At 44.6% G+C, this 17,034-nt stretch overlaps 1 protein-coding gene and 1 pseudogene across 1 annotated transcript in view; one reads left to right on the top strand and one right to left on the bottom strand.

Annotated features, from left to right (window-relative positions):
• Positions 1-10,853, bottom strand: part of CUNH12orf56 (chromosome unknown C12orf56 homolog) — a 110,190-nt gene extending 99,337 nt beyond the window's left edge. Inside the window, 1 exon segment of the mRNA XM_033221398.1 lies at positions 10,266-10,853. Coding sequence (XP_033077289.1) covers positions 10,266-10,517 — 252 coding nt within the window. The 5' untranslated portion in view covers positions 10,518-10,853.
• On the top strand, positions 9,055-17,004 carry LOC117089819 (annotated as a pseudogene).
• The last annotated feature ends 30 nt before the right edge of the window (positions 17,005-17,034 follow it).

The raw sequence follows: 17,034 nt of genomic DNA, 5'->3' as shown, positions 1-17,034 counted from the left end.
TCTTCCAGACATGTGGAATGCACACATGGTTGAATCACATTTTCCTGTCCCCTTTTAAGTTAGGCATGGCAATGTGCCTGACGCTGGCTAATAAACTGTGAAAAGTGGCATGTATCAGTTCTAGGTAGAAGCTGAAAAACCAGTACATACGTTTACTAAGTTAATTTCTCCCTGTCATGGTGAATAAGCAAACATGTGCTGAGATGGATGAGATGAAGCCTCTGATACTAAGATGTGTGACTAAGTATCCCATATCTTGGGACTTTTTTTTGAGACAGAGTCCTACTGTCTCCCAAGCTGGAGTACAGTGGCATGATCTCAGCTCACTGCAACCACTGCCTCCCAGGTTCAAGAGATTCTCATGCCTCAGCCTCCCAAGTAACTGGGACTACAGGCAAGTGCCAAGACACCCAGCTAATTTTTGTATCTTTTAGTAGAGACGAGGTTTCACCATGTTGGCCAGGCTGGTCTCGAACTCCTGGCCTCAAATGATCTGTCCACCTTGGCCTCCCAAAGTGCTGTGATTACAGGCGTGGGCCACCACACCCAGCCCATATCTTGGGACTTTTAAAAATGAACAGAACCTGGCCGAGTGCGGTGTTTACCACTTCCTACTGTCTCCCATAATGAGAGCCTTAAAATGCTATAAAGGAGTCAAAGCAGAAAGCTGGAAAAGAAAAGAAGCATCTATAATATGGCCTCAGCATACAAAACTCTTAATACCTGTCAAAACACACGACACAGCTAAACAACACAGGGATCATCTCACAATATGCACAAAGAAGTGTGAAGAGAGCTAAACACGAGCATCATGAGACCTATAAGATTTTATCCAGGCTCTGCCACCCACTGCCTGAGTAACCCTGGCCAGTGTGATAAGCGGTCAATTTCTGGGATCCCTCAACACTTGGATATAAGGAAATATGAACTCCTTATCTAAGAGATAAGCTATATGATAGATCTGAGCATTTATTAATTAATTAATTCTTCTAATCAACAAATAGTTATTGATCATCTACTAAGTGTCAGGGAATGTAATGCACAGTGACACAGGGATGAACAAGAGAGGCAAGTTCCTACTCCCATGTAGCTTACATTTACCATGGGAGATAGAGAACAGAAAATTGTTATACAAGTTAATCTTATAAAATGCAAATAGTGATAACTGCTTTGAAACAAACGGATAGTAGTAAGTGTGATGGGGGAATGGTACTTTTAGTTTGAGTGATCAGAGAGGCATCCTTGTGGAAGTGATGCTGAGTTTGGGCTGAAATATGACTTACACAAAAGAACCAACCCCCTGAGGATCTCGAGTGTTCTAGGTAGAAAGGCAAGTGCAAAGGCCCTGAGGTATAGAAGGGCATAAAGAGTTTGGGGAAGAGTGGTAGGAGATGAGTCAGAGACAGCAGGGTTAAATCATGCAGGCTTTTGTAAGCAATAAGGAGTTTGGAGGCTCATGGAGATTTTGAATCAGAAGCATGTTATAATTTAATTTATGATTTATGTTTCAAAGATAATCACAATGTAACCATCCAACAGGTTCACCTTGCCTACAGTCTAGACAGGGCAAATTTATCAAGACAGGGGAATTGCAATAGAGAATGAGTAATTCGGGCAGAGCCAGCTGTATGGGAGACTAGAGTTTTAATATTACTCAAAACAGTTTCCCTGAGAATTCAGGGATTAGAGTTTTTAAGGATAATTTTGGGGTGGGGGCAGTGAGTCAGGAATGTTGACTGGTTGGGTCGGAGACAAAATCATAGGGAGCCAAATCTGTTCTTTTACCCTGAGTCAGTTCCTGGGTGGGGGCCATAAGATCAGACAACTCAGTTTATCCTATCTGGGTGGTGCCTGCCGATCCATCAAGTACAGAGTCTGCAAAATATCTCAAGCACTGCCCTTAGGTTTTACAATAGTGATGTTATCTCCTGGAGCAATTTGAGGAGAGTCACAATCTTGTAGCCTCTGGATGCCTGTCTCATAAACCATAATTTCTAATCTTGTGGCTAATTTGTTAGTCCTACAATGGCAGTCTAGTTCTTAGGCAAGAAGGGTGTCTGTTTTGGGAAAGGGCTATTACTATCTTTGTTTTAAACTATAAACTAAGTTCCTCCAAAAGTTAGTTCAGCCTATGCCCAGGAATGAACAAGGATAGCTTGGAGGTTAGAAGTAAAATGGAGTCGGTTAGGTCAGATCTCTTTCACTGTCTCAGTTACAATTTTGCAATGGTAGTTCCACCAATTGCTATATGGGAAGGAATGAGTTTGGAGGCAATTTCAAAAGTCTAGTTAAGAAACTGGACAGGTGGCAACAGAAAATAGGGTCAGAAAATTCATGAATATACTTTGGAAAACAAGTCAAAAGAACCAACTGACGAGTTGGATGTGGCAAGTTAAAGACTGAATCAAGGGTAATGGAAGATGATGTCATTTGGTAAAATAGGGAAAACCAAGGAGGAACAGATTTGGGGATGGAAATAAGCAATTGTGTTTTTGAACACATTGAACTTGATATACCTACCAGGCAGAATTTTTAGGAAGAATAAACTCAGCAGGGTGCGGTGGCTCACGCCTGTAATCCCAGCACTTTGGGAGGTTGAGGCGGGTGGATCACCTGAGGTCAGGAGTCCAAGACCAGCCTGGCCAACATGGTGAAACCCCATCTTTACTAAAAAATACAAAAATTAGCCAGGCATGGTGGTGTACTCCTGTAACCTCAGCTACTTGGGAGGCTAAGGCACAAGAATCGCTTGAACCGAGAGGTGGAGGTTGTGGTGAGCCGAGATTGCACCACTACACTCCAGCCTGGGCCACAGAAGGAGACTCTGTCTCAAAAAAAAAAAAGAATAAATGAGATAACATTTTAAATGTTTAAATTTTTGTTTAATTGCAATTTAATTTGTAAATTCTTTGTTTAACTGCATTTTCCTAATACATAATCAGTACTCAAAAAACAATTATTTTCTTTCCAAATTTGCTAAATTTCCTAAAGCCAGGTGCCCTAATTTGAAAAAGGGACCATATCAATCTTACAGATTTATAGTGTGCCTTAATTGACTTAATATATGTGAATAAAGGTTATTAATAATAACTAATATATATGTAGGTCTTACCATGTTCTAAGCACTCTTTTAAGTGTATTTAATTAATCAATTGAAGCCAACAATTCTATAAGTATAACGGCCATTATAAAATTATAACTGAAACAGTGAAAGAGATCCGACCTAACCAACTCCATTTGGCTTCTAACTTCCAAGCTATTCTTGTTCATTCCTGGGCATCCATGAAACTAATTTTGGGAGGAGCCTAGTTTATAGTTCAACTTTGAAACTTTGATCTCTGGTCGGGTGCAGTGGCTCACATCTGTAACCCCAGCACTTTGGGAGGCTGAGGTGGGCAGATCACTTGAGTTCAGGAGTTTGAGACCTGCCTGGGAAACATAGCAAAACTCTTGTCTCTACAAAAATTACAAAAAATAGCCGAGTGTGCCTGTAATCCCAGCTACTCAGGAGGCTGAGGTGGGAGGATCACTTGAGCCTGGGAGGTCTAGGTTGCAGTGAGCAGAGATGTCACCAGTGCAATCCAGCCTGGGAGACAAAGTCTCAAAAAAAAAAAAAAAAAACCAAGAAAAATCAAATAGTACCTCTTTTGTTTAATTGCATTTTCCAGATTATAAATGAGAGAACCAAATTTATTTATTTATTTATTTATTTTTGAGACAGAGTCTCACTCTGTTGCCCAGGCTGGAGTACAGTGGTGCAATCTCGGCTCACTGCAACCTCTGCCTCCCAGGTTCAAGCAATTCTCCTGCCTCAGCCTCCGAGTAGCTGGGATTACAGACACATGCCATCATGCTCAGCTAATTTTTGTATTTTTTGTAGAAACAGGGTTTCACCATGCTGGCCAGGCTGGTCTTGAACTCCTGACCTCATGATCTGCCCACCTCAGCTTTCCAAAGTGCTGGGATTACAGGCATGAGCCACCGTGCCCGGCCCAACACTTCCATTCCCCCCTTCATAATATAGGTAAATGTGCTGATAAAATGTTTTAAAAAATTGATTAAAAATAGAAGTCCACAACTGTAAATTAACCAAATATGAACTTTGTCCTTTGTTATATGTTTACCCATTCAACTACTACACATTGAGCTGATATTTGCCAGGCCTGGTTTACAAAGATGACTAAGATATTGTGTGGAGACAAAAATGAATCCAGCTAATTGTAAGGCAGTGAGCTGACTGCTATAATAGACAGGTTCACAATGCATGCCTGGAAAAACAGCATTCATCCTTCAAGAGTCCTTCATATTTCTGCAAAGTAATAACAACTAGCATTGATTACTTGTTCCGACCTATTCACTGTGCTAAATGTATTACATGAATGATCTCAACTGATCTTCACAACAACCTTAAGAGGTAGTTCTTATTATTTTCTCCATTTCATAGATGAAGGAACTGAGGCAGAGAGAAATTAAGTAGTTTTTTTAAGGTTGTGGCAGGACTGGGATTTGAAGACAAGCAATCTGATTTCAGAGCCTGTGATCTTAGGTACTTATACAATTCCACCTCCTGAATCTATTCTGTTTACCTCCCCTTCTTCTTTCCATGCAAAAGCAGAAGACAGTATTTTGTGGTATCATAGCATCCTAGGAATACCTCTATTTGAGATTCTACTGTTTTGGAAGGCAGCTATGCTCACCACTATACCACCAACACTATTCTACTGTTTTGAACTATTATGTTCCAGTGATTGTCTCCTTTAGAAAAGGATTGTACTATTCTTTTTTAGACTGCATAGCAAGTAGTAGGTGTTCAATAATGTCACCAAGGATAAAACAAGTGATTAAAAATGTGATTATTTCAACCACCTTGAAGGAGGACAAACTGTTCATGGCAAGCAAGCAGGCCAGCCTGTAAAAGATGCATTTGTTCTTGTTCAAGAGGCCTCCTGGAGCCTGGGACACCTAGAAAGCAGATATCAGCGGAAGGGTTGGAGGGGAGAGGTGAAAGGACTAGCAGAAAGAGAGGCAAGGACTGCTGAAGTTGACAGATTTTCTTTCCTGTATGTGATGGGATGGATTTGAAGGACAGTTATTCTGTAGGAAATTCATAGACTGCTCTGCATTGTTCTCACACTTAAAAATGTAACCAGCTGGGCGCGGTGGCTCACGCCTATAATCCCAGCACTTTGGGAGGTCGAGGCGGGCGGATCACCTCAGGTTAGGATTTCAAGATTGGCCTGGCCAACATGGTGAAACCCCATCTCTACTAAAAATACAAAAATTAACCAGGTTTGGTGGTGCGAGCCTGTAATCCCAGCTACTCGGGAGGCTGAGGCAAGAGAATCACTTGAACTCAGGAGGTAGAAGTTGCAGTGAGCCCAGATCTTGCCACCGCACTCCAGCCTGGGCAACAGAGCGAGACTCCTGCTCAAACAAACAAAAAAAGAGAAGTGTCTAACCTTAGAATGGCTTAAGTAGTATTTTGATGCACCCAAGAGCAGAACTCTAGAGAATTTTTTTCAAAAGTAACTTTTAAAGAAAATGTCAGCCCTTTATAAAATAATATCTGCCCAGGTAACTTGGAAACCCTTTCTTTGAGAAAATGAACCACATCTAACACGTATTGAGATTGTCAAGTGCACTTTAAGCTCATTTTTGCTGGAACGGAAATCTCACTTGTACCCTTCTTCAAAACAAACATGTGTACACTCTGATCTAACTTTTTGTTGCTGTTACCTTTAATTTTTTTTTTCCTTTGTGAAGGGAATAGAATTTTATCTGTATTATTTGTAAGGGCTTTTTTCCCCTGAGATAAATGTGACCTATGTCAGGAACTAGAGTTAATCTGGCGTAACATGGAACAAGGAGGGCTGGGGCTCAGAGGTATAAAGGACTTTATTTGTTCCTAAGATCAGTGCTTAAGATATTTTGCAGATGCTGAACCTGATGAATCACCTGGCACCACCCAGATCGATTGACTGGCTCATCTGATCTTGTGGCCCCCACCCAGGAACGGACTCAGTACTAAGAGGACAGCTTCCATTCCCTATGATTTCATCTCCTGCCTAACCAATCACCACTCTTGACTCCCTGGCTTCCCCGAAACAACAAGTTGTCCTTAAAAACTCTGATCCCCAAATGCTCAGGGAGCCTACTTTGAGTAATAATAAAACTCCAGTCTCCTGCACAGTCTGCTCTGCATAAATTACTCTTTCTCTATTGTGATTCCCCTGTCTTGATAAACTGGCTCTGTCTAGGCATCAAGCAAGGTGAATCCACTGGGCAGTTACAACTTTAGAATCCTCCCAAGGTGGGAGAATCATTTGAGGACAGGAGTTCGAGACCAGCCTGGGAAACATGGCAAGACCCCATCTCTACTAAATAAATTAATGTGTTGGCAGGACCTTCTGGAAGCTTTAGAGAAAAATCAATTTCCTTGCCTTTTCTAGCTTCTACAGGCTGCCTACATTCCTTGGCTAAGGCCTTCTTCCACCTTCAAAACTAGCAATGGCTAGTCAAGTCTTTCTCGTGCTGCATCAGTTGGCCACTGACTCTTCTTCTGCCCCCTCTTCCACTTTTTTTGTCATTTTTAATTTTGATTTTTTTGAAACAGAGTCTCACTCTGTTGCCCAGGCTGGAGTGCAATGGTGCAATCTTGGCTCGCTGCAACTTCCACCTCCAGGGTTCAAGTGATTCTCCCACCTCAGCCTCCCAAGTAGCTGGGCTTACAGGTGTGTGCTACCACACCTGGCTAATTTATACACACACACACACACACATATACACACACACACATATATACATATATATATATTTTTTGAGACGAAGTTTCACTCTCGTTGCACAGGCTGGAGTGCAATGGTGCAATCTCGGCTCACCGCAACCTCCACCTCCCGGGTTCAATCTATTCGCCTGCCTCAGCCTCCCGAGTAGGTGGGCTTACAGGCATGTGCCACCACACTTGGCTAATTTAATATTTTTAGTAGAGATGGGGTTTCTCCATGTTGGTCAGGGTGGTCTCAAACTCCCAACCTCAGGTGATCCGCCCATCTCAGCTTCTCAAAGTGCTGGGATTACAGGAGTGAGCCACAGCACCCGGACAATTTTTATATTTTTAGTAGTGATGGGTCTTCACCATGTTGGCCAGGCTGATCTCAAACTCCTGACCTCAGCTGATCTGTCCACCCGGGCCTCCGAAAGTGCTGGGATTACAGGCGTGATCCACCACACCCAGCCATAAACACATCTTTAAAAGTGTAAGAGGTCGGACGTTCAGGAGTTTGAGACCAGCCTGGCCAACATGGTGACACCATGTCTCTACTAAAACTACAAAAATTAGCCAGGCATGGTGGTGCACGCCTATAGTCCCCGCTACTTAGGAGGAGGCTGAGGTGGGAGAATTGCTTGAATCTGGGAGGCAGAGGTTTGGTAAGCTGAGATTGTACCACTGCACTCCAGCCTGGGCGACAGAGCGAGACTCTATCTCAAAAAAAAAAAAAAAAAAAAAAAAGATGTGTTCACATTGAGCCCACCCAGATAATTCAAATTAATTTCCCTATTTTAAGGACAAATGATTAGCAACTTTAATTCCATCTGCAACCTTAATTCTCCTTTTCCATGTAATATAACATATTCACAGGTTCCAGGGATTCAGCATGTGCTTATCTTTGGTGCATAATTATTCTGCCTATCACAACTTCCAAAGTTGAACTATATTGTGCAAGATGGACATTCAAGCTACCAACAATGTTGAAGGCTTAGATTTGTTCAGGACATTTATAGTCATTACACATTCTTTATGCCTGAAAGGTAAACCTTGTACAGAAAGCATGAATAAATAAATTGGTATCCTTTTTTTGTAGGATTCTTGGCTCAGGGCCAAAGGAGCTTTACAGTACTTCTTAGATTCTCACAGGTAAAAAACAAAAACAAACAAACAAAAAAACCAAGCCAGGCACAGTGGCTCATGCTTGCAATGTAATGCCAACACTTTGGGAGGCCAAGGTGGGTGGATCGTTTAAGCCCAGCAGCCTGGGCAACATGGCAAAACTCTGTCTCTACAAAAAATACAAAAACTAGCTAGGCATGGTGGCACGTGCCTAGATTCTTAGATTCTCGAGAGAATCTCGAACTCCTTACCTCAGGTGATCCACCTGCCTCGGCCTCCCAAAGAGCTGGGATTACAGGTGTGAGCCACCACACCTGGCCCCTTTTAAAGTTTTTTGTTTGTTTAGAGACAGTCTAGTTCTGTCACCCAGGTTGAAGTGCACTGGTGAGATCATGGCTTAATGCAGCCTCCAACTCCTTAACTCAAAGTATCATCCCACTTCAGTTGTACAAGTAGCTCGTACAACTGGCATGCACCACCATACACAGCTATTCATTTTTATTTTTGTAGAGACAAGGTCTCGCTAGGCTGCCCAAGTCTCCAACTCCTAGGCTCATGTGATCCCCCTACCTTGGCCTCCCAAAATGCTAGGATTACAGGCATGAGCCACCTTGCCCAGTCTAAAGTTTAAAAAAACATTTAGTAAAGGAAATTTAAATTAAAAAAAAAATTAGTTCGAGGCCAGGTGCGGTGGCTCATGTCTGTAGTGGATCACTTGAGCAACACTGCAAGATCCTGTCTCTACAAAAATTTTTTAAAAAATTAGCCGGCTGTGATGGCATGAGCCTGTAGTCCCAGCTACTTGGGAGGCTGAAGTGGGAGGATGGCTTGAGCCCTGAAGGTTGAGGTGGCAGTGAGCCGTGATGGTGCCACTGCACTCCAGCCTGGATGACAGAGTGAGACTGTCTCCAAAAAAACTGTTTTAGTTCAAGAGAATGGAAACAATGTTAGCGAGGAAAACCAATGTTGTACCCCGAACTTTTCCTCAATAAAGAAGAACACAAATTGGCACAGTTATATTAGTTCACAAAGGTATCCCGAGTAGAAAAAAAAATCTTTTTTTCATTTAATTTTATTCTTTTCTAACAGACTCGTTCAAAAGAAGCCATGACTCTCTCAGCAAAACAGCTCCATCAAGCGTCTCGCCAACCTCTCCCTTGAGGCTCAGCCAAGGGAATGAAAAAACGAGGCTAGACACCTGACCCCAACGTTAAAACCGAGAACACACCTGGAGAGCAGCTCAGACAAAGGGAGCCAGGCGGGGAAAACAGTAATTGGAGAGGAGACCGTGCTTCCAGTCCGTTGCTGGTTTACAAGGTAAATCTATTCCTGGAGGAAAGGGGTACAGGAGCAGGACGCGAAAACTCGGGACAGGCTGTGTGTGGCAGGCCCGACGTCTTTCAGGCCCAGCTCCTAGCGTCCACGCCCCTCCTTCCAAGACGTTTCCCAGCAGGCCCTGCGCCCAGTTTGGATCAAGTGAGCCGCCCGAGTTTGCCAAGCGTCCGGTGCGCATCTCATTAACGCATCTGCTTATTCATGTATTCATTCTTTGTGGGGGGAGGGGGTGGAAGGAACGGCGTCTCACTCATTCTGTTGCTCAGGCTGGAGTGCGGATGGCTCGATCTCGGCTCGCTGCAACCTCCACCTCCCAGGTTCAAGCGATTCTTGTGCCTTAGCCCAGCCAAGTAGTTGGGATTACAGGTGCACACCACCACGCCCGGGTAATTTTTGTATTTTTGGTAGAGACGGCGTTTCACCATGTTGGTCAGGCTGGTCTTGAATCCCTGATCTCCGGTGATCCATCCACCTTGGCCTCCCAAAGTGTAAGGATTACAGGCGAGAGCCACGGCGCCCGGCCTTATGCATTTATTCTTATTGAGCACCTAACATGCTGTAAGCATCGGGGGCAAAAAAGTAAATGAGACATAACAGCACTTAACACACAGCATTTATTTGCACGGGTGTTGGCTTTCTAGCCCTCCAGCAACTGCTTCTAGGTAGGGGCCCTCTTTCGTTTTTGCATCCTCCGAGTCTAGCACAGTGCCTGGCACTGACTAGGTGATTTGTTAACAAAGGAACGACTTTAAAACGTATTTTTGATAGGGAGTTCGGTTCTCAAACCTGTAGCCCTACGTGGGGTAGGGGAGGCGGGAGAATGGGTGGACAGCCAGATACAAGGAGAATGGGAAACGTGTTTGTATTAGGAGTGCTCACAGCAATCCACAGCTTCCCTATGTTCCTCGTTCTCAAATAACAGTAGGGAAGTCGAGGGCGGGGTGGGGCAGCCCTCCCCGCGCGCAGGAGAGCTGGGTTTGGGAGCCTCAGCCGGGGGTTCTCACTGCACTTCGGAGCCCGCCTGCCCACCGGCGCCGCTCACCAGGTCAATGGCCACGACGTCCCGCAGAGCCACTACCCGCCGGATGGACTTGGGCGGGTTCTCGGTTAGGTAGATGAGCCGGTCGCTTAGCACCACGTATTTGAGGGTGTGGTTCTCCGAGTTGGACACCGCGATGCATGGCTCATAGGCGCGGACCGCGTCGTAGAACTCCGGCGGCAGATGCCGCCGCAGGAACACATCCAGGCGGCTGTTCGTGCGCCCGGGGAAGCCGGACGGCAAGGGGCCGGCCATGCGCGGCGCCCGCAGCGGGGCGGAGTGCTGGGACTCGAGGCCCTCAGCTCACCCTCTGTCCCCTCCCCCTCGCTGGAACCTGCGCGCCACAAAGCCGCCGGCCCCGCGTCGCCTCCTCTCCTAGGCGTGGGGACCCGGGCCGCAACTGTAGGAATCGACGCCAGGTCGGCTTCCCTGGAGCGCCCTCCCCAGCCCTGTCCAGCCTCCCGATCTTTGACCTAACCTCAGACGGCGATGGGCGGGGCAAGACGCTGGTCCTTTAGGCCCGGGTTGATGGGCACCTCTGGCTAAACACCATGAAGTCCCCTGCCACAGAAGGGCGGTGGATTTTTAGGGTCTCTCCCGCCCGCCCCTCATGCCAGCCCCCACCACTGCCTACTCTGTTGCGGATCACACCATCTCATACAAACTTTATTGGTATTGGAAGCCAGTTTCAATCTGGTTTCTTGTTAGAAACTTGAAAGAGTTTAATTTACCGATTTATTTTTAACCCTAGAAACCTATTATTACCAATCACATAGATTTAGCTTTTGGTTATGACATGGCCTGGCACAGCTTTCTGATATTGTTGGAGTGTAAACATAGGTCTTCTTTATCCAACCAGTGAGAAAGGTTTTGTTGTTTCTTGTTTTTTGTTTTTTAGACGGAGTTTTGCTCTTGTTGCTCAGGCTGGAGTGCAATGGCGCGATCTCGGCTCACCACAACCTCCGCCTCCCGGGTTCAAGCGATTCTCCTACCTCAGCCTCCCGAGTAGCTGGAATTACAGGCATGAGCCACCACGCCCAGCTAATTTTGTATATTTTAGTAGAGACGGGGTTTCTCCATGTTGGTCAGGCTGGTCACCAACACTTGACCTCAGGTAATCCGCCCACCTCAGCCTCCAAAAGTGCTGGGATTACAGGCATAAGTGACCTCGCCCAGCCTTTGAGAAAGGGATTCTTAACATGAATTGATGTGAGCACACCCAAACCTACCTAAGGAATATGGTTTTGTTTCCAATGCCCAGGGCAATCTATGCAGGAAGAATGAATGGGTGAAGCTGGCATCTTGAAAAGTTGAAGCTGATAGACTGAAGAATGCTGATTACATAGCCCTGAGGCTGCAGAGAAGTAAGTATTCCTTAGTTTTTACAGGCCAAGAATAATTTATTAATTAGGTTACAGAGATGAGAAGGGCACAACAGAAATGCTCTAGGTCAGAAGTTCTATTTTTTATTTCGAATCCTAGAAAAGTTATTCTCTTCCCCTCCCCATTGACCCAAAAACCTGATAATGAAACCATATCATTCACTGCTGTGGCTGCCAGCAACCCTGAATCAAATTTGATATGCTTTATATTCTCCCTTTCTACATATTTTATTATTGTATACTGTATGTTATAAGCAACTTCAAATCCCTTGTGGAAAGAAGGTATAAATATATTACAATATGGCCGGGTGCAGTGTCTCACGCCTGTAATCCCTGCACTTTGGGAGGCCGACGCGGGTGGATCACAAGGTCAGGAGATCGAGACCATCCTGGCTAACACGGTGAAACCCCGTCTTTACTAAAAATACAAAAAATTAGCCGGGCGTGGTGGTGGGCGCCTGTAGTCCCAGCTACTCGGGAGGCTGAGGCAGGAGAATGGCGTGAACCCGGGAGGCGGAGCTTGTAGTGAGCCGAGATCTTGCCACTGCACTCCAGCCTGGGCGACAGAGCGAGACTCCTTCTCAAAATAAATAAATATATATATATATATATATTACAATCTATAAACAGATATTGTAGACTACACTGGTACAAAGGGAAAGAGAAATGTTTGGATCTGACTAAACTTTTTTTTTTTTTAGACAGTCTTGCTCTGTCACCCAGGCTGGCGTGCAGTGGCATGATATCGGCTCACTGCAGCCTCTGCCTCCTGGGTTCAAGTCATTCTCCTGCCACAGCCTCCCAAGTAGCTTGGACTACAGGTGTGTACCACCATGCCCAGCTAATTTTTTTTCTGTGTGTATTTTTAGTAGAGACGGGATTTCACCATGTTGGCCATGGCTTGTCTCCTGACCTCAAGTGATCTGCCTGCCTCGACCTCCCAAAGGGCTGGGAATACAGGCATGAGCCACCGCCATGTCAGCGTCTGGCTAGACTTAAGTCTAAGATCACATTAAGGGACTCAAGTGAGTAAAGAGAAGTGCCACCTGCTGGCAAAATCTTAAATGACCTAGTAGTTAAAGTTTGCTTAGGATCTCATTACACATCTGAGCCTTCCTAACTTCATAACTGGATGAAAAATGAATGAACTACACCATCCCTAGCAACCTTTATTGACAAAAGACGCCGCATGGCTATTTCCTCCAAAATAAAGACTACTCATTATCTAAACCACTCTAAATAGAGTTTGTTGCTTCAAACCAACAGAAAGGCAAAGGCCCTTCACCTCTGCTGAATAGCCACACCTCACAAAAGCAGTTGAAAGGCGAATGACTACAACATCAGAGGTGGAAAGTGAGGCCATGTAAGGGAAACGCCTTACCTTAGTCTGCTATTTTGTGTCTCTCAGGCTTCCTAGTTCATACCCACTTCCCAAGACTAAAACACAATGACTAGACCAGGACCAAAAAAGACAGCATACTTGATCTATCTGCCAAGAAGCCCATCTTGAATAAGCTTTTGGTGACAAGTGTACTAAGCTTAGCAAACATTAAAATGAAGCACAGGCTGGCTGTGATGGCTCATGCCTCTCATCCCAGCACTTTGGGAGGCCGAGGCGGGTGAATCAGTTGAGGTCAAGAGTATGAGACCAACCTGGCCAACATGGTGAAACCCCATCTCTACTAAAATTACAAAAAATTAGTTGGGTGTGGTGACACATGCCTGTAATCCTGGCTACTCGGGAGGCTGAGGCAAGAGAATTGCTTGAACCCAGGAGGTAGAGGTTGCGGTGAGCTGAGATTGCCCTACTGCACTCTGGCCTGGGCGACAGAGCAAGACTCTGTATCAAAAATTTAAATAAATAAATAAATAACTCTGTTATCTATCAGACTTTTGGAAAGTCAATCACAACCTTTCCGAGCCTCAGTTTCCTCATCTGTAAAATGTGAGGATCAATGTGATGAATTATGAACTCTATGAGCACTATAGACATATGAAACATTCACATTCCCTTATCTTTTGGTAAGCTTTACATCAATCCACTGCCCATAGGCCACATGCAGCCCAGGAAGGCTTTAAATGTGGCCCAACACAAATTCATAAACGTCTTAAAACATTATGAGTTTTTTCGTGATTTTTTTTTTTTTTTAGCTCATCAGCTATCATTAGTGTTAGTATATTTTATATGTGGCCCAAGACAATTCTTCTTGCAGTGTGGCCCAGGGAAGCCAAAAGCCTAGATACCCCTGTTTTACATGGTTAACCAAATGCACCAAAGATAGGTACTCACTCCTTATCTTGTAAGTTCATCCAAACTCAAGAAACATTTGGCAAAGGAACTCCTGCAATCAATAACTTAATAGATGTTTCTTGATAAAATTATCAAAAGGAATGAGACATTACTTACCTGGACTAATCCTCAAAGGCAATCTCCTTGAATTTCATCAGAACAGTGGTCTTAGGTCCAGGGATGGTCAATTCAAATAATTCGAAAGGACAGTAGTTATGAGCATAGAACTGTAGAGCCAGATGACCTGGGTTCAAATTCCAGCTCTCCTATTCAGTAGCTGAATGACCTATGCCTCAGTTTCCCCATCTATGAAATGGGGATAATAGTACCAACCCCCAAAGGGTTATTACGAGGATTTTAAAAGTTTCAAAAGTACCTAGAACAGGAACCTGGACTGCAATAAATACTATACAAGTGTTTAAAGAATAAGTTCACTGGGCAAGGTGGCTCACACCTGTAATTCCAACATTTTGGGAGGCCCAGGTAGGCAGATCACATGAGGTCAGGAGTTCGAGACCAGCCTGGACAGCATGGTGAAACCCCGTCTCTGGGAAAAAATACAAAAATTAGCCTGTGTGGTGGCGGGTGCTTGTAGTCCCAGCTACTTGGGAGGCTAAGGCAGGAGAATCGCTTGAACCCAGGAGGCAGAGGTTGCAGTGAGCTGAGATGGCACCACTGCACTCCAGCCTGGGCAACAGAGTGACTCTGTCTAAATAAATAAATAAATAAATAATAAGTTCAACAAGTACGTGATTTCTTGTCACATATATGGTCATTCTGTTCCTTATCTACAAGGTAATATTAAATTCCTCTTATTGGATACAAGTCTAACTTTCTGAGATTGACCCAAGGCAAATTTTACCTTTTTTGGATCACATTTTTAGTGAAGTGACCAGAAGGTTAGGCCATGAGAACCATGTAAGGATTCCACACTAGAAGTACCCTTCAGTGGTTCTAGGGACCCCAAGTGTTCCCATTCCCCCAACTTGAAACTAAAGACAGACAGTACACACAGTAAGATATTTAGAATATGTGGCATATAAATAGAACCTGACCTTTTTTTTTTTTTTTTTTTCTTGAGAAGGAGTTTCGCTCTATCACCCAGGCTGGAGTGCAGTGGCACAATCTCGGTTCACTGCAACCTCCACCTCCCGGGTTCAAGCAATTCTCCTGCCTCAGCCTCCTCAGTAGCTGGGATTACAGGCACCCACCACCACACCCGGCTAACTTTTGTATTTTTAGTAGAGATGGGGTTTCACAATGTTGGCCATGCAGGTCTTGAACTCCTGACCTCGTGATCCGCCCACCTCGGCCTCCCAAAGTGCTGGGATTACAGGCGTGAGCCACCACGCCTGGCCTAGAACCTGACTTTTTAAAGGTGTCTCATTTAGGAATCTCTTAGTGCTTCAACTTAGATTTTTTTTTTTTTTTTTTTGAGACAGAATTTCACTCTTGTTGCCCAGGCTGGAGTGCAATGGTGCGATCTTGGCTCACTGCAACCTCTGGCTCACTGCAACCTCCGCCTCCCAAGTTCAAGCAATTCTCCTGCCTCAGCCGCACAAGTAGCTGGGATTACAAGCGTGCACCACCACACCTGGCTAATTTTTGTATTTTTAGTAGAGATGGGGCTTCTCCATGTTGGTCAGGCTGTTCTCGAACTCCCCACCTCAGGTGATCCACCTGCTTTGGCTTCCCAAAGTGCTGGGATTACAGGCGTGAGCCACCGCACCCAGCTCTGTACTTATTATTAGTGGATACTGATCATTTAAATATCTACTATTAGTAATCAGATGACATACAAAGGAAAGATGTCATTGTTATAAAAACCAGACAAACGATTTGGATTCATGTTTTCTTTCACTGAATAATACTCCAATGCTCTATTCTGCCTCTCAGGCTACCTGGTGCACATGTACTTCCTGTAAGAGGAATTAATGGTTGGAGTAGGACCAATAAAGGCAGCATTCCTGACCTGTTTTCCAACTTCTTTCTCTGCCAAGAAGCCCATTATGCATAAGCTTTTGGTGACAATGGCGTTCAGTTTAAAGACCATTGAGATGAAACACACAAAGAGAATCTGACACAGAACTCAGTGGCTATCAGCTCATAATTATGTTCTTTTTGGTTCAACTCAATACATTTCACAGATATTTACTGAGAAATATTTATTACCCATAAACAGAATCAAGATAACACTTACTTTCAATCTTTAAAAATTGTCTAGTTTTGGCCGGGAGTGGTGGCTCATGCCTGTAATCTTAATACCTTGGGAGGCCAAGGCAGGTGGATCACGAGGTCAAGAGATCGAGACCATCCTGGCCAACATGGTGAAACTCCGTCTCTACTAAAAATACAAAAATTAGCTGGGCGTGGTGGTGCGCACCTGTAGTCCCTGCTACTCAGGAGGCTGAGGCAGGAGATCTGCTTAAACCGGAAGGCAGAGGTTGCAGTGAGCCAAGATCGCACCACTACCACTGCACTCCAGCCTGGTGACAGAGCAAAACTCTACCTCAAAATAATAATAATAATAATAATTGTCTAGTTTTTTCTCAGGCAGCCAAGAAGATGGTGGACATTGAGACTGAGCATGCCTATCACAAGCAGCTGACCATTGTTCAAAGCAAGAAGAGGATCCTGCTAAAGGAAACTGGCAAGCTAGGCTTCAGGAGGTCCAAAGAGACTATTGAGGGCACCTACATTGACAAGGAATGCCTGTTCACTGGTAACATCTCCACTGAGGGCAGATCCTGTCTGGCATGGTGACCAAGATGAAGATGCAGAGGACCACTGTCATCCACAGAGACTATCTCTACTACATCTGCAAGTACAATTGCTTCGAGAAGTACCACAAGAACATGTCCATGCACCTGTTCCCCTGCTTCAGGATGTCCAGATCAGCGACACTGTCATGCTGGATAAGTGCTGGTCCCTGAGCAAGACAGTGAACTTCAATGTGCTCAAGGTCACCAAGGCCGCAGACATCAAGAAGCAATTCCATAAGTTCTGAGGCTGAATGTCTGCCAGCTCCCTGAAATGAAATAAAGTTATTTTCTCATTCATACACACAAAATATGACTAATAGGTAAGATAACCACACAAA

The sequence above is a fragment of the Trachypithecus francoisi genome, unplaced genomic scaffold (genome assembly GCF_009764315.1).
Source record: "Trachypithecus francoisi isolate TF-2019V2 unplaced genomic scaffold, Tfra_2.0 Lachesis_group11, whole genome shotgun sequence".
NCBI lineage: Eukaryota > Metazoa > Chordata > Mammalia > Primates > Cercopithecidae > Trachypithecus > Trachypithecus francoisi.
Note: the sequence above shows the minus strand (reverse complement) of the source record. Positions and strands in the feature narration are given on the sequence as shown.